This window comes from Ictalurus punctatus, unplaced genomic scaffold (assembly GCF_001660625.3).
Source record: "Ictalurus punctatus breed USDA103 unplaced genomic scaffold, Coco_2.0 Super-Scaffold_100046, whole genome shotgun sequence".
Classification (NCBI taxonomy): Eukaryota; Metazoa; Chordata; class Actinopteri; order Siluriformes; family Ictaluridae; genus Ictalurus; species Ictalurus punctatus.
The window spans coordinates 2,435,555-2,454,788 of record NW_026521087.1 but is presented as its reverse complement, the minus strand read 5'-3'; the positions used below and the strand labels follow the sequence as shown (position 1 = coordinate 2,454,788).

Below are 19,234 nucleotides of genomic sequence, written 5' to 3'. Positions count from 1 at the left end.
ATTGTCAAGTACGGTGGGTTTACATGTACAAGGAATTTGTCTTGGTGTACTGGTGCTTAACAATAACAGTACATACAAGAAATAATACAATATTAATAAGAAAGAGTTAGGAAGTTATGTTTTGGAAGGTTTAGGAAAATAAAAATAAAGACATTAACTGTACATTAGTCCAGTATGTGTTGTATACAGCAGTCTGACATGTGTGTGTGTTAATGTAACGCATATGAAACAACAATGTGGGGTTGTTCATTAATGTGATGTGTAAATGTCCATGGAGGCGGATAAGAGACCTCGGTGTTGTTAATGAGGCCACTTGTCGATGGGAAGAAACTGTTTTTGTGGCGTGAGGTTTTTGGACTTGATGGACCGCAGCCTCCTCCCAGAGGGGAGTGCCTGGAAAAGTTTGTGTCCAGCGTGAGAGGGGTCAGCCATAATCGTGACTGCCCACTTCAGGGTCCTGTACAGGTAATGAAGGGGTGGCAGATTGCAGCCAATCACCTTCTCAGCAGAGCAAATGACATGCTGCAGTCTGTCCTTGTCCTTGGCAGTGGCAGCAGTGTACTAGATGACCTCAACAGGAGGTGAGTATGGACTCACCATACTCATGATGGAGGTGTAGAAGTGCACCATAATTGTCTTTGGTAGGTTGAACTTCAGCTGCCACAGGTAGTACACCCTCTGATTTTTTTAATCAGAGGCCTGATGTTCAGCTCCCACTTGAGCATGTTTGCCATGCACCTTGAGGGTTGTGGGTTCGAATATCACCTCCGCTTGTATGTCCTCCCCATGCTTTGAGGGTTTACTCCCATGTTGTAGTGTAGGCTGATTGGCATTCCCAAATATTCCGTTGTGTATGTATGATTGTGCCCTGCACTGGGTTGCCCCTCATCCAGGGTGTCCTATGCCCCAAGTTCCCTGGGATAGTCTGCAGTCTCCTTGTGACCCTGTGTAGGATAAGTGGCACAGAAAATGGATGGATGGAATCTAATCTTACAACCTGAAGAAAAATTTAATGAGTCCAACATAACTGAAAGACAATACACAATCACTGACAGACAATGCCTCCCTCTATTGGTTAATAACAGTAACATACAAAAATCTTGGTTGTTAAGTTTACATTAAGGTTTTTTGTTTGTTTGTTTGTAAGTGATTTTCAGTAAAGTCTAAAATTCACAAGTGTTCTGTATTCTTTAATACACCTCACACAACACTTTAGCTTGTTGACAAGTTATTGACAAATATTCCAGTACTTCACAAAACTGAAGTCTATTATTTTCATTGTCAAACAGGTTCTTTTTTGTTTTTTAGAGCAGGACACATCCATCCATTTTTCCTACACAGAGTCAAGACTCTCAGGGGACTCAGGGCACAAGGTGGGGGGACACCCAGAACAGGGTGCCAACCCATCGCAGGGCACAATTGCACACATGTCAATTTTTTAGAGATGCCAATCAGCCTACAACGCAAGGGCCCCAAAACGCTGCATAAACTTATAGTTAAGAACGTTTTATTTTTACTTTTGGCTAATTAATTATGTTTTTTCTAAAAATGCCATCAGGATGCTTACTTCATGAGTGGCGTGTTGTGGACCGGGTGTGGTGGTCCGCTCAGGGCCAGAAAGTCCAGGAACACTTTTAGGCCCCATACACGCATGATTATTGCTGTTAACGCTAAATAACAAGCTGAAATTTTAAATATTGATGTTAAAACACTGAAATGAGGGCCCCATCCCTATATTTTGTCTAGGGTCACAAAATCACTAAATCCGTCCCTGTGCTAACCACTACACCACCATATAGGACACAAGTTTTATTTTATACATTTAAAAAATATATTTTTTTTGTATGAGTTGCATTTTAAAGCCACAATATTTGTGATTTTATGTGAAACTATTATAAACAGGTGTCACTCAAGTGAATTAAATGATGTAGATAATGACTGAATCCTACTATATGGACGATGCGTGAGTGCACAGCTGCTGCACCTCCCTGTGAAGGAACAGGGCACTGTCACAAGGAGGTCAGACTTTGAGCAACTTTCTATTCCACGGACATATTAACCATTACCCTTTAAAGTGTTGAAGAGCTTAAATCTACGTGTGTGTGTGTGTGTGTGTGTGTGTGTGTGTGTGTGTGTGTGTGTGTGTGTGTGTGTGTGTGTGTGTGTGTGTGTGTGTGTGTGTGTGTGTGTGTGTGTGTGTGTGTGTGTTGCAGACTGTGTGGAACAAAGACAAAGCAGAGAGAAAAAGGAAAGCTGAACTGTGCTGGAAAAAGACCATGGCTCAAACATTAGAGAGCCAGAGTCATTTTATCAATAAGTACATAGATCTGCTCACGCAGGTTTCAGAGGATCTGGACGCCTCAGCCTCTACATCAGCAGAGCATAGGTACCTAAGCATGCTCGTAGTGACGCAGTGTTCTTAATAAGTCAACTTGTATTGTATTCTCAATATCCAGTCAGTACATTTATGTCAGTAAATGCATGCATCAACAGTTCCTTGACTTTGCTGAGCAGTTGTCTGTTCTTTGTCCTAAAACTTCTTGCATATAATGGTGGTCTTCACATAACATAAGTAAATTCCCATCCTTAAACTCTTTATCTTGCATATTCATTTAGAGCATTTTCTGTTGGGGTAAATGAGTCGAGAGGATCGCAATTTAGCAATTTCCTGGTGATTAAAAAAAGATGAACCCATTTATTCAACACTGATTATTTTAACAAATTCAGAGGGACCTTAACATAAAATTAAGGTTATAGTGAACTTGTAACCATTCGTCTCTGCTTGGTACAGCCCCAGTTCATGTGACGGTGCTCTGGTGTGTGTGGGACCTCGTCGTTGGCGTGCCAGAGGAGGAGAGAGGAGGCAGATGGAGATGTGTATCCTGTGTCACGAAGTGCAGGAGATCCTACCTGATGGCGCCGCCATGGTGCTCGCTGCCTTTGTCCAACGCTCTCCGGTCATGTCCAAGAACCGCAAAAGACCCCCTCACAATCCAAGTAAGGTTATGGTTTACAATGGTCATGGTGTGCAAGTCAAGTAATTGGATAGGTTTGAGTAGCCAGTGTGCTTATTTCTGGAGGATACATGTGTGTTCCAGAGAGCTATGATCCCCTCTTCATGCACCCTGACCTGTCCTTTGGTACCCATACCGGCAGCTGTGGCCACATCATGCACTCTCACTGCTGGCAGAGGTGAGGAGTTGGGCAAAATGTTACTTCTAGACAGCCTTCTACTTAATCCCAAATAAAAAGTTTTGCTGCTTTCAAATGTTTGTGGATATAGGCAATAGAATCAGCAGCTAACAGTAAATAGTTTGTCTAGAAAATAATATGACCTCTATATGAGCAATCACAATAAATTAGCTAATACTAATCAATCAGTCTGGATGTTTTGTGACCGAAAAGCCAAAAACCTAATCTGTGATGTACAGGAAAGTCTTCATGGATGTGTGGTGATCGATAAGATGTAGATCGAAATTGGATGTGTTTGGCTTAAATATGCGATCTGCAGATATTTATTTATTTTTTGACCCAATACAGTGAGCTGATCATCGACACAAAGCATGAAACAAAACTTGCTATGTGCACTTGACTATTTTTCACTGTCTTAGATCAAGCCAGTGTTACTTGCGTAGTCTGTAAACTTATTGCGCCTCATGGGGAAGCAAAGAACGTTAACCTGATATGACCTTAGGAGTAAGTGCAGTTCAATTCAATTTTATTTGTATAGCGCTTTTTACAATAGACGTTGTCTCAAAGCAGCTTTACAGAAATATCAACATGGTACACAGATATTAAAGGTGTGAATTTATCCCAACTGAGCAAGCCATTGAGTGGCGACGGTGGCAAGGAAAAACTCCCTAAGATGTTTTAAGAGGAAGAAACCTTGAGAGGAACCCGACTCAGAAGGGAACCCGTCCTCATCTGGGTAACAACAGTTAGTGTGAAAAAGTTCATTATGGATTCATATGAAGTCTGTATGGCCTTAGGAGCAGCCAGAGAGTATCAAAAGCTAAAGAAATCAGGTGATGGAACTTGTTACGATTGGTAATCAGCAATGCTCGGTTGTTGAGGACGTCAGATTCCGCCGTGTGCTGTGCGCTTCCCAATCAAAAATACTTTTCATATGTTCCCGTTCTTCAGTGGAGGGGAGTGCTGTCCAACAGTTTACACTCCTGAAGAATAAGGTTACCTCGGAGAGCTTTACAAGCAGTATATGGTGTTCCCACGTCAATCCTACATCCATGTCAAGCTTAACAGCTCAGTGGATCAGTTTGCTTGTCACTGCTTAATAGATCTGACCAGTTCGGTCATTTCTGTGATTGCAAGGTACATATAAAGCTCATGGAAATTTGACAGGTTGTCAAATAATGGTCTCTTAATCTTCGAGTTATTTTCTCTTACAGATACTTTGAGACACTCCAGAATCAGGATGCGCAGTGGCTGCATGAGCAATCCAGTTACGATGTAGAGAATGGGGAGTACTTGTGTCCACTCTGTAAGTGTCGCAGTAACACTGTCATTCCTCTCCTGCCCCTCACTGAGACCACCTGCAGGTACTCGCATACAAACTTGTGCTTGTGATTATTCTAAGTGGAGTTGCTCTGAATCCGGACCGCTTAATATTTTAACCATTGCATTGGCGAATTAGTTGTAGTGGCTCTGTAACCAATGCAAACTTGCCTATGAAATGCCATGGAAGGGTACAGAATGACACTGTAACAGTGCATACCCCATTCCATTATTCCTCTTATTTATTTATATATTTTATAGCAAGGGAATTGATATCATCTGTAGCTGAATTGCATGTCTTGTCATGTTGAGATCAGAGTATAGAATTTATGCTTATGTAAGATGGCTAATCCACTGCTGTTTCATGATATTTAGTCACACTGACTCAGTTTATTACAGTAAATTTGCCAGTTGTCCCATTGAGTTTGACATTTTCTCTGGTTAAATAGTAAAATGCATGCATGTTTATAGTTACAGCAATAGTGAGCAGCCAGGTCTGGCTCATTGGCTGAATACAACGTGCCAGCAGATCAGAGGCTTGCACTCTGCTCATAAGAGAGCCAAGCAACAAGTGAGTCTCATCATATATAGTGCGTGTGCTCTTTATTTGTGTGTGTGTATGTGTGCACATGCAGTCATATTGTGGTGTTTGTCTTTTAAATGCTGGTGAGACAGAGACTGTGGAGGACTCTCCTCCTCCTGAGAGTTTCAGGCTGGACCACACACCAGTGTAAGCATACCCACTGTTTCCTTTCACAACTGCATATCTGAGCGTGTCTTTAACACTGATCTGTGATGTGTTTTGATAGCACCCCTTATTCAAGCTCCATAATGGAGATGCTGATGACATTTGGGACCGCAACTTATAAAGTTGGCCTTAAGGTGCACCCTAATGAGCAGGACCCCCGTGTGCCTATCATGTGCTGGGGCAGCTGTTCTTGCACCATCCAGTCTATAGGTCAGTCTGCACCCATTTCTTACAGACTAACAATTCATGTATAAGATTTACAATATTCACTGACCTGTGTTAAGGGGTAGTTAGAAAAATGTTTTGCTTTTTGGTATTTTGTACAGAGAGATTATTGGTAGATGAGGAGAAGCCTTGTTTGGAAGTTTACCCTGTAGACAGGTATGACAACCCAACTTATTGTCATATCTCAGCCCAGCCAGGACTCGGTTTCCTGAGAAGCAACACCCACTTCTAACATGGCCGCTGAGGACTACACTTCCCACACACGCATGCACTCACCTCCCCGGAGTTCTGATCTCACACACCTGCAGCCAATCAGCTTGTCCACTCACCACGGCTTATTAAGAGACTTTGGTTCAGAGACACTTTGTGAAGTAAATGTTCAGCAGACTAGTTTCTCTGTCGTTCTCCAAGCATTACCTACTGTGTTTATTCGATAAGTGACTTTGGCCTCTGTCTTGCCCCGTTTGTTTTGTTTGCATGATCGCCTGACCCTCGCTTGCTTCTTGACTACGGACTGTGTTCACCCCTCTGGATTATTCTGCCTGAACCTGCCGCCCGCTTCTTCTTCTGTATTCCCCACAGTACGTGACACTTATCATGCCAGAATGAATTCTTCTTTCGAGGGATGTGTGATGATGTAATAAATTCTGTATCAGTGGTATTGTTAGTACTGTTAAAATACTCCACTAAGCACTGTTTGCTTGCAGGATGTAGTAGTTAATTGTACACTGGAATAAATTCTTCCGATGATTTGATTTGCTTTTCACTTGTAATTCTAAATATAAAAGCATATATAACTGTGTATATATAAATGAAAATAGACTGCATCTGTCAAATCATTACTCAAGCTTCTGAGCATCATTCGCACTCTAAAGATATCTAGAAGATTGCTCAATTATGTTCGGGGTTCATTTTGGTAGCATTACTAAATATTCTGAATCACAAATATCTGCAGGTATTATGCTCTCCTTCCTCAGTTCTAATTTCTTCTATATCCTGTGATATTTATATATATTTTGTATCCTGAATAATAAAAAATAGAAGTGTCATAAAACGTGCCCTTGTTTAGGAGACTATTTGAGTTCCCTGGCTCGGTTTGGCTCTGCATGCTGGACTGTCTCCTCTCACTCCTCTGTGCAAAATCACTTCATGTGACTGTTGGCAGATATATTTATTTCATTATTTATTTTTCTCTCACTTGTAGTTTTTTAGTTCTTTAACTGTGCTCTGTGCAGCACTTGTTCTTGATCCCCAGGTGGAAAGTTCCCCCTGCATTCTGGATGTGGACATGTTCCACTTAGTGGTGAGCTGAGAAGCTTGTTAAATGATACTTTAGGCACTATTAAATGTATATTAGCATCAGATTAAAGTATCATTGTTGTCCAGAATCTAAACCTGTCTGTCTAACAGGTCAGTGTCTGTGGTTTCTTTGGCTGTAGTCTCTGAATCATGTTTTGTGTTTGTATGTCAGGGGAGTCTGGTGCTGTCCTATTCAGCATTGCACTGCTTAGACTCCTCAGGGCTTAGTGCGGATACTGCACACCTGCATCTCTTCCACTTGGTCATTGTTGCTCACCTGGTCCAGATCCTCCTCACCTCTGTGCCAGGTTAGAGCATATTCTACTTGGAGCACGTACAACTTAACAGTAGATGGTGATCTGTGTTATGTTGTCATTTGTGTGTGTTTATTAACCCTCGTTCTTACAAATGAGTAATAACGTGTTTGTCAGTATGAATGTTCTTTTGGGATGTTTTTATTGAGTGTGCTGTCAGGCACAGTTGTGTGGGAGTCAATAATGGGGCTGTCAGAGTAATTCACTGCAGCCAAGAGCGTTAGATTTATGTAGGGATTTATTTTGGGGTTTTTTTGGGTTTGAACACAATTTTTAAAAAGTGCTTAAATGTAATCCTAACAGGCTAACAGGTTTCTATACAGGCTGCAGTACACATGTTTTTTATTTACTATTTGTTTTTTTTATACTGTTTCAGTATTTAGTAGACTGTTTTGTGAATAGCAATGGTTTTGTGTCTGAGTTGTCAAGTTTTGAGTTTTGCCAAAACTTACTGCTTATTAGAGATGCCGAGCAAAGGTGCTTCAAAGTATTGAGCAAAGGCTGTGAATACTTATAAACGTGCTTTTTTTTGTTTTTTTATTTTTCATAAATTTCATACTCATTGAAAGATTTCAAACAAACTTCTTTCATGTTGTCATTATGGTGTATTGTTTGTAGAATTTTGAGGAAAATAATGAATTTAATCCATGTGGGAATACGGCTGTAACATAACAATGGAGAAAAAGTGAAGCGCTGCGAATACTTTCCGGATGCACTGTATATAGTATATTGTATGTAGTGAAACTGATCTTGTTCTTTCCCTGTCCCCTATCTATCTGTAGGTGCTGGGGAATGGGAAGTGCTGTGTGCATATGTGTCTGCCTCCTAACCTGCTCCAGCTCTATTATAATCACCAGGAGCTTCTGGATCCCCTGCTTCAGGGGTAAGAAAGTTCATAAGTGAGCCGAGAAATGACAGGTTTTCTGTGAATGCTGATGATGCCATATCATGTGTACACATCATTGATTGTTTTGTAATGGGTTGAGTGTGTTGTCCATTTGTCCTGCAGGTGGTGCTCACATCCAGGCATGCAACAATGTCTCCAGTCACCTGAAACCCTTAAGGTGATCATTCTTTGTTCTTATCTATAGCCTTCTGAACTTTGCTTTGAAATGGTGGTTTTAACCCCCTTACCCGGTAAGGCCGATATAGCGGATTTACAGTGTAAACGTTATCCCCGTGAGGCCGGTGTACTGGCATTGCTCTGCTATGATTCCTTACTTATTTAATTATTATTTTTTGACCCGGAAGGTTGAAGTCGTGACGTCACGACGTGATTACATTACGCTGTCATTACAATGAAGATGATCCAAGCGTGAATATTGCCGTAATAGTAGAAGTTAACTAAAAATGCCAAAGTGAACACAGGTACATCTAAAACGGGGGGGAGAAAACATACACAGTTACACAGGCGAGAGCGAGGATTCTAGTGACAGCAGTGAAAGTTCAGGTGATGTTGAAACCGAAACTGATAGTGATGCAAACTCATGATTCAGACCCTGATCCGTCTTCATCTTCAGCATCAACCAGTGCGACTGACACTGCAGGGGTCTGGAGTCATAACCTGACCATTTCTGTGCATTCGTGAAAAACACTACCTGCTGCTCTGATTATCAGCAGAAACTTGACTTTTGGCGCTAAAATGCATTTATTCAAAGGCATTGACCACGCTGACGCTTGTATGGTATTTCTAAAAGATTAGAAGGATTTTAGTGAGCATTTCTCTCTAGTTAAGAATTGTGCTCTAAGTGGAGTAAAAACACTGAACTGCTTCATTTTCAAAGTAATATTACACAAATACATTATAAGTTTTTTCAAGGCCTAAAAATGTTCAAATTAAATTGTTGATTTTGACCCAGGAACTCAGGGTTGGCGTGCTGTTTCTCTGGGGAATATAGGGTTATGGTACATAATACTGTGGGAACTTAGGTGTAAGAGGGTTAAGACAGAATGGTTTCAGTGGTTTTTTTTTGGTTGTTGTGTGTGTGTAGTTTTCCTTGGGAATCCAATAAGCTAATTGATGTGCCAGAGGATTACTGTGCACTGATCAACTAGGCTTTCAGCTTCACGTGAGTGTGTGTACTCTGAGTTGCATTCATTTATACCCAGTATCTGCTTAATAGAATAGAATTCTGGTGGACATCTCTAGTTATTGCTTTTGTGTTTATAACCTCCATTGTTTTTGTAGCTGTCCTAAGTCAGATGGAGTTAAGTCTTGAGCTCAAACTCTGTGCTTGGTGTGTGGCACGATGCTGTCTTCTCAGAGCAGCTGCTGCCAGACTGAGCTGGAGGGTGAGGACGTTGAAGCGTGTACTGCACACACCTTTGTTTGCTGAGCTGGTGTTAGCATCTTCCTCAGGTTAGAAGGAAGACACATCTGTGTTGATTGCCATGTCTTATAGGTGCATTGCCTGTTTATATCAGGGCTGGGCATTGGTGTGAATTAGTCAGCAATAATCCCTCACACATGGGTTACTCATTTTGGGAAGGAAGCTGTAAAGCTACTAAATAAGAAAAATAACAGCAGCTTGCTAAAAATACTCCGAATAACACTTTAATTTGAAGTCCCATAATAAACTATTTATAAGCAAGGAATACAGTTTATTATTGAAAGAGGACGTAATAATCAATTAACTGGTCAAATATTAATACATAACAGGCATCTTCCAAAATGTTTAAAAAACTTTTCATTTATTAATACATGACTTCTTATACTAGTGGGACTCCACCCTGTCCTAGAAACACTCCATCCTACACAGTTTCAAGCTTCCTTTCCTCCCAACACTCAACATCTCAGTAATCCAGCAATAGGCCTGGAGTTGAGACATTCCTGCTGAATTAACATTTATGGTTGTGAATATACAGCATTTGTAGGTATTGTCAAGTCCTAGCTTGCAGTACATGAGCCTCTGCTGTCTTTTACAGGGTGAGGGAGAATCAGGTTCTTTTCCTGTACCTCGATGACTATGGAGAACTGTCCAAGGGCTCAGGTGAGAACTCAAACAAGATACTCAACGTGTCTTGTAAAATTTGTGTTTAAACCACTGTTTATATCATTCTCTTTCCCTCCCAGATGGAGGAATGCGCTACAGAAAGATTCAGAAGCTCTGGCGCCAGCACAGCATCACCGAGGAGATGGGTCATGCACAGGAAGCTAATCAGACTCTGGAGGACATTGACTGGGAGATCCTGGATTTTCTTGGCTAATGCCAAATCTAAACTAACCAGGGATCTGCACATTTACCTAGAAATGGTGCGTAATCTTGAACATCAATTAATGAAAATGTTGAACATTTCCTTTTTTTTGTTTTTACATTTCAAAATTCCAAAAACTTGTTTATTTCTAATTTTAAATAAAATAAAAATTATTAATCAAAATAGACAAATGTCATATTCTGAGATATTTCTAAAAGAAGTTCAGTGATCCATAACTAATGGATGCTGTAATGTACAACTGTTCTGAGCACATTTTCTGTTTTTCACTTGCAGCCTACAGCCAAAATCCCCAGTACTGACTGAACACATCAAATGCTGAGTTTACTTTTACAGTCTTGAATTAACACCTCTGCTAACTGCGTCATCACCTACAGTGCTGAACTGACAGTTTACTTAACAGCCATAATGCTCACTGTTTACAATACGAATTAAAGATTATATAAACCCTGGAATTGTGAATTAAGCACACCTTTGGTTAAAAGATGGGGGAAAAAAGAATTGATTTATCACTCATTGGTTTTGTAAATAAGGCTTGGTGAAAATTAGGGTTAAGCTTTGTTTGTGTCACAGGCTATATACCCTTCCTCTAATTTGTTTTCAATGGATGTGTACTGTTTTACAATCTAAGGGTTTTGTTTGCATCTATAATGATTACATGGATAAGACATGTTTACCGTTTGCCACTTTCCATTTTTTCTCTCTCCTTTTTGGATATACCAGTTAAATATGTCACGGTTTAGTCAACTGTAACTCTTTTGTTCCTGGTTGTTTGGAATCAGTTAATAAACTGTGTTTTTAATATTGCATTTTGTTCATTAGATTATAACGGGTTGTGAGGCATTTTTGCTGCGTTTGTTTCTTTAGTTTGGAAATTCTCCTTATGTCTCTTAATCACACACGGACAAAAACCAAATGTCAGAAATGTTTTACTAATTATTGATGCAAGGAATAAGTTGTTAGACATAACTTCAGTAAGCACTCGTGCTGAATGAATAAACACAAACACGCCCATCACCGGAAAGCCTCGACCATTACAGCTCTGAGACAAACACGGAAGAAACTAAAACTCCCGCTAAAGCGCTACACCAATTAAATAGCAGCTCGTCCAGGAGCTCCACCAATTAGAGCGTAGCTGCGTTTGTTCGCGAGTTCCGTCTGGGGGTGAAAAGCAACCTTAACGCTCATTACTGCCCCCAAGCGTCACTGCAGTTACTCAACACTCCCACACATTACAGCAGGGGTGTAAAAGATTTTAATGACTTTTTTTTTGCAGTAACCTTGGCACCATTTTCAGATCCTTGATGTCAGCTCATCAAGGAACGTTACAAGGAGAGCTGTATTATATGATCTAAGACTAGGTCTGCATCCCACCACACTATTTCCAATATAGATCCACACATGGAGCAGTGTTTAGATTTTGTGCTGAAATAAACTGGAATCAGCTCCCAGTCGATGTTAAATGTGCCACAGATGAAAATATCTTTAAATCTAGATAAAATACATTTTTTTCATGTGCCTACACATAATCTAGGCTTGCACTTTATGTTCGTATTGCACTATATTCTTTGCACTATGATTTATGAATTGTATTTGATTTCATTTAGACCTTTAAGGAGTATTACTAATTTTTTTAAATTTCACACACCTTTCAGTCTAACTTCGCATTTGCTTCACTCTCGGTTTACACTCACATCACTTTCGCTTCTCTTTTGTTGCTGTCAGATCCTAATGTGACTGAGATCATTAAAAGTGTCTAATTAAAGTCAGAATGATTTCCCCCTTTTCCAATAAAATAAAAAGTCACACATACTTGTTTAATCAGCTTTAAAAAACAGTTTCGCCCCGAAGGGCAGGGCATTTCCCACAAACTGAAACTGACTTTTCACCAAAGAGCTGCTGCTTCTCATCCTTCTGCTACTAAAAGAAAGCAGTTTTTAGTGTGAAATATGAGCTCATTAGGTTTAAAACCATCCTGATGACAAAAACATCTCAGAATGAGAATCCCACTCAATGACAAACCAGCGGAAAGCATCGAGTGATCAACTTTACACTAAACATAATGGAGAGTTTCATATTTTCAATATCAAGCATTTAAATATTTGGATATTTTAACATTTTGAAAGGTTGTATTTTGTCTCTTCATTATTAAACAAACATACATTGTGTTTCAAACATATGCAGTTTGGTATCTTATTCACTGCATGACTTTTTATTACGTAATAGTAAATTCATGGTCTTGTTTTTGGTTCAGAAGTTTCCAAATTCTGATGTCACCCTGGTAACTCTGCTGTTCAACCGACCTTCTCCCTCTTTCTTGTTCATGTTTTTTGCCTGGTGATTTGGATGTGTTTGCCACCTACACCTACGTGCAACTGGCCTTTGCATGTGAGGCAAACAGGATAACCACTACACTACAGAAACCACGACAGGGCAGCCCTTTGGCTGTTGACCATGGTCTTCTGATGAGAAGAGCACATACTTAAACTTTTGTTCACCACGGATACACGGATTGTAACTTGAAGGTTCAAGTGCTACTTTGTGGTAGTTGGCACAAAAGGAAGCAATCATCTACCTGAAAATAAATTGGTCAACTGAATGTGCCATAGTCTTCTCTGTAGGCCTCTTAGATCTCTTTCTGCTTCCCACTTGAATTCTTAGTGCTCTCTTTGCTGTTTGTTAACACATCATTATCCACCAGGGCACGTTTGACCCGTGAACAGGGGTGAAAATGTAAGAAGATGCAGTCTCTCCATGTCTGTCTTTTGTTAGCGACAACCTAGCCGGCAAACTGTGATGAGAGGTGTACATTTTCCACAATCAGCCATCTATATAGTCAATGTTTTATATTTAATAAGCAAAGATGTCTATATGCTGATTAGTCTTAAGCAGCGTTGTCCAGTCTTCAGCTTTTCGTTCCAATCTAGCAGGAGCCACACCTGATTCCAACTGTTTGATCTGCTGATCTTGGCTTTCAATAGACTAAAGTGTGGCTTCTGCTTGGTTAGAATGAAAACCTGCAACCACACCGGCCCATTCTGGATAAGACTGGACAACCCTGATCTAAAGCAAATAACCACTAAGGTAAGTGCCACTTGGTGAGTTCTGAATCTGTCATGCTGACTCGACGTCACTCGATGAACAGGGAAGGAACTGGTAGATGAGAAGACTTCCCACTGTTGACGAATGGCAATTTCAAGTTGAGGGTGCGTTTTCTTTGCGTTTTCCTGCTTGGAGGTGGGGAATTACAAGCTGCAACCTCGAGTCAAGCGAATCATTACTCTTGTCTTCTTGATGAAGGAAAGAGCCAGGCTTCCACATTCAGTGGAAAAGCAGAGACTGCCTGTGATTTTGCAAGCAGCTGTTATCTGCCTTGCTACAAAAGCTCAATGGAAGGGAAACCACTCCCAGCCTTTTTCGGGCACAGACCTCTTGCTGATAGGTGAACTCGGCGACCAGTACTTTTCGGAAAATACATACGTACACTTTTGTTCACCAGAGCTGAATGGCAAAGCGTGGCATTGGTGGTATAGTGATGAGCATAGCTCCAGTCCAAGCAGTTGACCTGCGTTCGATTCCCGGCCAGTCCACGGGTTGTAACTTGGAGCTTCTCGAGGTACTTTATGGTAGTTGGCACAAAAGGAAGGAATCACCTACCTGAAAATAAATTGGTCAACAGAATGTGCCATAGGCTTCTCTGCAGGCCTCCGACAACTCTTTCTGCTTCCCACTTGAGTTCTTAGTGCTCTCTTTGCTGTTTGTAAACACATCATTATGCAACAGGGCACGTTTGACCCGTGAACAGGGGCGAAACCCTGAGAACATGCGTCTCTCCGTGTCTGTCTCTTGTTAGCGACAACCTAGCCTGCAAACTGTGATGAGAGGTGTACATTTTCCGCGATCAGCCATCTATATAGTCAATGTTTTATATTTAATAAGCAAATATGTCTATATGCTGATTGGTCTTAAGCAGCGTTGTCCAGTCTTCAGCTTTTCGTTCTAATCTAGCAGGAGCCACACCTGATTCCAGTTGTTGGCTCCGCTGATCTTGGCTTTCAATAGACTAAAGTGTGGCTTCTGCTTGGTTAGAATGACAACCTGCAACCACACTGGCCCATTCTGGATAAGACTGGACGACCCTGATCTAAAGCAAATAACCACTGAGGTAAGTGCCACTTTGTGAGTTCTGAATCCGTCATGCCGACGCGACGCCACTCGATGAACAGGGAAGGAACTGGTAGATGAGAAGACTTCCCACGGTTGAGGAATGGCAATTTCAGGTTGAGGGTGCGTTTGCTTTGCGTTTTCCCGCTTGGAGGTGGGGAATTACAAGTTGCAACCTCGAGTCAAGCGCATCATTACTCTTGTCTTCTTGATGGAGGTAAGAGCCAGGCTTCCACATTCAGTGGAAAAGCAGAGACTGCCTGTGATTTTGCAAGCAGCTGTTATCTGCCTTGCTACAAAAGCTCAATGGAAGGGAAGCCGCTCCCAGCCTTTTCCGGGCGCAGACCTCTTGCTGATAGGTGAACTCGGCGACCAGTACTTTACGGAAAATTTTCCAGTCACGCACAGAGTTTTGTTGAGCAACGAAAGAGCCAGGCTTCCACTTTCTTGGGAAAAGCAGAGACTCCCTTTCATTTGGTAAGCAAATGTTAACTGCTTTGCTACAAAAGCACAAAAGAAGGAAATCTGCCCTGTCCGAGGTCTCGCTTTCAGGCTGTTCCTAGAGGACCTGATCCTATGGTGATGACAACCGCTCAGTCATTAAAGCAAAGTTCAAAATTCCTAGCTTGTTTCTGCCTGGTCTCGAACCAGGGACCTTTTGTGTGTGAGGCAAATGTGATAACCACTACACTACAGAAACCACAAGGGGGTGGCCCTTTGGCTGTTGCCTATGGTCTTCTGATGAGACGAGCACATACGTACACTTTTGTTCACCAGAGCTGAATGGCGCAGCATGGCATTGGTGGTATAGTGATGAGCATAGCTCCAATCCAAGCAGTTGATCCACGTTCGATTCCTGGCCAGTCCACGGGTTGTAACTTGGAGCTTCTGGAGGTAATTTATGGTAGTTGGCACAAAAGGAAGGAATCACCTACCTGAAAATAAGTTGGTCAACAGAATGTGCCGTAGGCTTCTCTGCAGGCCTCCTACGACTCTTTCTGCTTGCCACTTGAGTTCTTAGTGCTCTCTTTGCTGTTTGTAAACACATCATTATGCAACAGGGCACGTTTGACCCGTGAACAGGGGCGAAACCGTGAGAACATGCGTCTCTCCGTGTCTGTCTCTTGTTCGCGACAACCTAGCATGCAAACTGTGATGAGAGGTGTACATTTTCCGCGATCAGCCATCTATATAGTCAATGTTTTATATTTAATAAGCAAATATGTCTATATGCTGATTGGTCTTAAGCAGCGTTGTCCAATCTTCAGCGTTTCGTTCGAATCTAGCAGGAGCCACACCTGATTCCAATTGTTGGCTCCGCTGATCTTGGCTTTCAATAGACTAAAGTGTGGCTTCTGCGTGGTTAGAATGACAACCTGCAACCACACTGGCCCATTCTGGATAAGACTGGACGACCCTGATCTAAAGCAAATAACCACTGAGGTAAGTGCCACTTTGTGAGTTCTGAATCCGTCATGCCGACTCGACGTCACTCGATGAACAGGGAAGGAACCGGTAGATGAGAAGACTTCCCACGGTTGAGGAATGGCAATTTCAGGTTGAGGGTGCGTTTGCTTTGCGTTTTCCCGCTTGGAGGTGGGGAATTACACGTTGCAACCTCGAGTCAAGCGCATCATTACTCTTGTCTTCTTGATGAAGTAAAGAGCCAGGCTTCCACATTCAGTGGAAAAGCAGAGACTGCCTGTGATTTTGCAAGCAGCTGTTAACTGCCTTGCTACAAAAGGCTCAATGGAAGGGAAACCGCTCCCAGCCTTTTCCGGGCGTAGACCTCTTGCTGATAGGTGAACTTGGTGACCAGTACTTTACGGAAAATTTTCCAGTCACGTTCAGAGTCTTATTGAGCAACGAAAGAGCCAGGCTTCCACTTTCTGTGGAAAACCAGAGACTCCCTTTCATTTTGTAAGCAAATGTTAACTGCTTTGCTACAAAAGCACAAAAGCAGGAAATCTGCTCTGTTCAAGGTCTCGCTTTCAGGCCGTTCCTAGAGGACCTGATCCTACCGTGATGACGACTGGTCAGTTATTAAAGCAACGTTCAAAACGTCCGGCTTGTTTCTGCCCGGTCTCGAACCAGGGAGCTTTCACGCGGGAGCCGAAAATAGTTATGCTTAACTTTCCCTGTTCATTCTCTCATTCGCAATATACTTTTGGCCACATGTTGAATCCATGGCGCTGTTCCGAGGCTTGGTTTTTATCACTACAGATGACTATATTTTTATCTTGCGAATAAACTATACTTTATCGGCTTTATTTTTTCGGCTTTCATCTCTTTTTGTTTAGGTCTTTTTTTTCTTCCAGACGTCGAATTAACATTCATCGTTTTACCTGAGAAAAAAAGCACAATTAGGGGGCAGGTAAAGTGAACTGTACACTTACATTTACATTCATTCATTTAGCAGACGCTTTTATCCAAAGCGACTTACAAATGACAAAATTACTTATTTACTCAAAAGAAACATCGGTATATTATGAATATCATTTGAATGGTTTAAACTATATATGTAGGGTCAATTCAGGAATATCATTATGCGATTGTATGCCGAGTGAAATTTCTATTGTCTACTGTTCAGTGTCTGTTGTTTGTTCAGTAGTCAAACACACAGTAAAATAAAGTCTTTTGGTAACAAGTGAGCAGATCACACAGTTACGTTAGATTAGGTTAGAATATATTAGAGTAGATGTGTATCTTTTCAATAGTTGTATAATTAAATGTTGGGTCATTGATCTTTTAATCTAACATGAAACCTGTCAAGTCATTTAAAAAGAATCAGTTACCATAATTTTACTTTACAAAACATTAGCATATGTAAATGCTTTTATATATTTATTTATGTCAATTGTTCGTGTCTATGGGTACTATTCAGGCTATCAGCATGAAGAAAAAAAAAATCCCTGGGAGAATCAACGTGTCCTTCAGGAGAGGCCCCTCAGGTGATTTACTTCGGGGCTCATCTGAAGAGGCAAGAAGCATTAAAGACAATCCTTCTTTGCAAGACATGTCAACACCTCAAAGAGAAGATGTGGTCAGGAACAATGCCCATTCTATTGTTTTACAGAGGGTAGGGGATGTTTCAGACAAGCAAGAAGTGTTAGGAGAATACATCCTTCAGTTTGGGAAGTACAAAGGGAGGTCCTTCCGGTGGATAGTGGAGAATGATATTGGCTACACTTTGTACTTGTCCAGTAAGGTTGATGAGGAAGAACAGGCTGGGCAGTTCAACCCAGATGGTCATTGCAAGGAGAGCCTCCTTTCCTTTCTTGAATATTCAAGATGCTTTAAGGAAATTGAGGATCTCCGGCGATATCTTTCAGAGAGACCAGACCCAGTGACAGTTTTGTCAGATGATGACAATGTTGTTGGATTTGGGGCACAAGTACAAGACACCTGGAGGAAGATCTGGAATACCAGGGCTGATGGGTATGATGCCTTTATAATGGGGAAGAGCTGTGTTCCTGGAAGTAAAATGTACCGCATGCAGCAATATCTTTTAAAGCAGAAAAAACAGGTGACCACAGCCCCTTCTGCTACACCTTCAACCTCACCATCAACTCCCTCTGCAACATCCACTTCACGCCTTTCCTCTTATTATCCAGGTGAGTAAAGCACATTTATATTTGTTTATATTGATTCTTACAGTCTACTGATGTATTTGTTTCATTTCACAGTAATGGAGGAAGATGAGGAACTGGAGAAGATGATGCTGAGTCTGTCTCCACCCAAAAGTCCTACACAGCAGAGTAAGTGAACCAAGAGGCTGCATTAATGTCATGTCTGTTATGTCCAGAATTATCTAGTTCAACCTGTTTATGGCATATTAAATTGCACATACTAGAGTTATACTAAACAAATTCTATTGTATATTTCAGAGTCACCTGCAGCCACTGGGTGTCCAGTCTTGTTCACAACAAGAGGGTATTTTCCACAGCAGTTTTGGAGGAGTATCATATCTTCACATAGAATATGAAGCTCTCTGTGGTAGGTCATAAAAATATATATAGTTTTGTTAAATCTGGTTCACATCCAAATCGTGACCATACCTGGTACGGCCATGTGTATCCCACATCCAAACAAAAATATCACACACACACACCCACACACACACACCCACACACACACACACACACACACACACAAACACACACGTGCATGTACAGACAAACGCATGCATACGAACCTGCTTATAAAAGTCGAGCATCCCTCTAGGCTTTATAATACTCTGTACTTAGAACAACGTGTGCGATCTTACAACATGGCTGATGTTTGTCCTAACGCGCCGAAAAAAGCTCACCCTTTTTTGGGAAGAATAGAAAAAATGTTAGAACATGAAAAGATTCAATATTGGGTAATGTCAAACGGATGTACAGCCGGGTTTTTTTTTCGATGCAGAAAAAGGAACCGTTTTGCTTTTCAAGTTCTCGGTCCCGGGACACATCCACTGGAGTCGTGCTACAGAGAACGTAACTTTTAACAAAGGTGACTGGAAAAAGTTCAGAAAATGGTGCAAGGATTTTGACTACATTGTTAGAATGGATTTCTTTTCCCCGGATGCATACAGACGTAAATGGAACAGTACGTCTCTTCAATGCAAATACTGTATCAGAGCAACAATTTTCTCCAAGAACCAAGTTTCACTGCACTGTGCTGCTGTATTAACCGGTGACAACGCCCCTGATAACAAAGAGAATTGTGAAGTGAGGTATGACCGAACCAGCTGGCACGATCTGCAACGCTACTTCCG

At 41.4% G+C, this 19,234-nt stretch overlaps 2 protein-coding genes across 7 annotated transcripts; both read left to right on the top strand.

Moving 5' to 3' along the window:
- Nucleotides 1-303: 303 nt before the first annotated feature.
- On the top strand, nt 304-5,095 carry LOC108262214 (E3 ubiquitin-protein ligase UBR2-like; the record flags this gene model as incomplete). Its single annotated transcript, XM_053678518.1, has 5 exons — nt 304-581; nt 2,792-2,997; nt 3,099-3,192; nt 4,407-4,556; nt 4,984-5,095. Coding segments are annotated over exons 1-5 (840 nt in total), but the record flags the coding sequence as incomplete, so codon positions are not given.
- Nucleotides 5,096-5,133: 38 nt separating this feature from the next.
- Nucleotides 5,134-11,113, top strand: LOC108261492 (E3 ubiquitin-protein ligase UBR2). 6 transcript variants are annotated; one of them, XR_008394354.1, is made up of 11 exons: nt 5,134-5,470; nt 5,587-6,066; nt 6,721-6,788; nt 6,957-7,092; nt 7,881-7,981; nt 8,108-8,162; nt 9,090-9,167; nt 9,287-9,457; nt 10,024-10,088; nt 10,172-10,351; nt 10,588-11,113. XR_008394354.1 is itself a non-coding variant. In XM_053678671.1 (7 exons), exons 3-6 carry the CDS (start codon nt 7,891-7,893, stop codon nt 10,303-10,305), a joined length of 345 nt encoding a protein of 114 aa, XP_053534646.1. In that variant the 5' UTR covers nt 5,315-5,470; nt 5,587-6,066; nt 7,881-7,890; the 3' UTR covers nt 10,306-10,351; nt 10,588-11,113. The 6 variants fall into 6 exon arrangements, 2 of the variants coding, with proteins under 2 accessions (XP_053534646.1, XP_053534647.1); XR_008394355.1 differs by having other exon boundaries at nt 5,587-6,788; nt 9,287-9,390; XR_008394352.1 differs by having other exon boundaries at nt 5,587-6,788.
- The last annotated feature ends 8,121 nt before the right edge of the window (nt 11,114-19,234 follow it).

Excerpts from the sequence above, each read along its gene's own strand:
- LOC108261492 (XM_053678671.1), top strand. The coding sequence starts at position 7,891 with ATGGGAAGTGCTGTGTGCATATGTGTCTGCCTCCTAACCTGCTCCAGC. Across the intron at positions 7,982-8,107 it reads CTGGATCCCCTGCTTCAGGG|GTGGTGCTCACATCCAGGCA; the intron begins GTAAGAAAGTTC and ends TTTGTCCTGCAG. Across the intron at positions 8,163-10,023 it reads AGTCACCTGAAACCCTTAAG|GGTGAGGGAGAATCAGGTTC; the intron begins GTGATCATTCTT and ends TGTCTTTTACAG.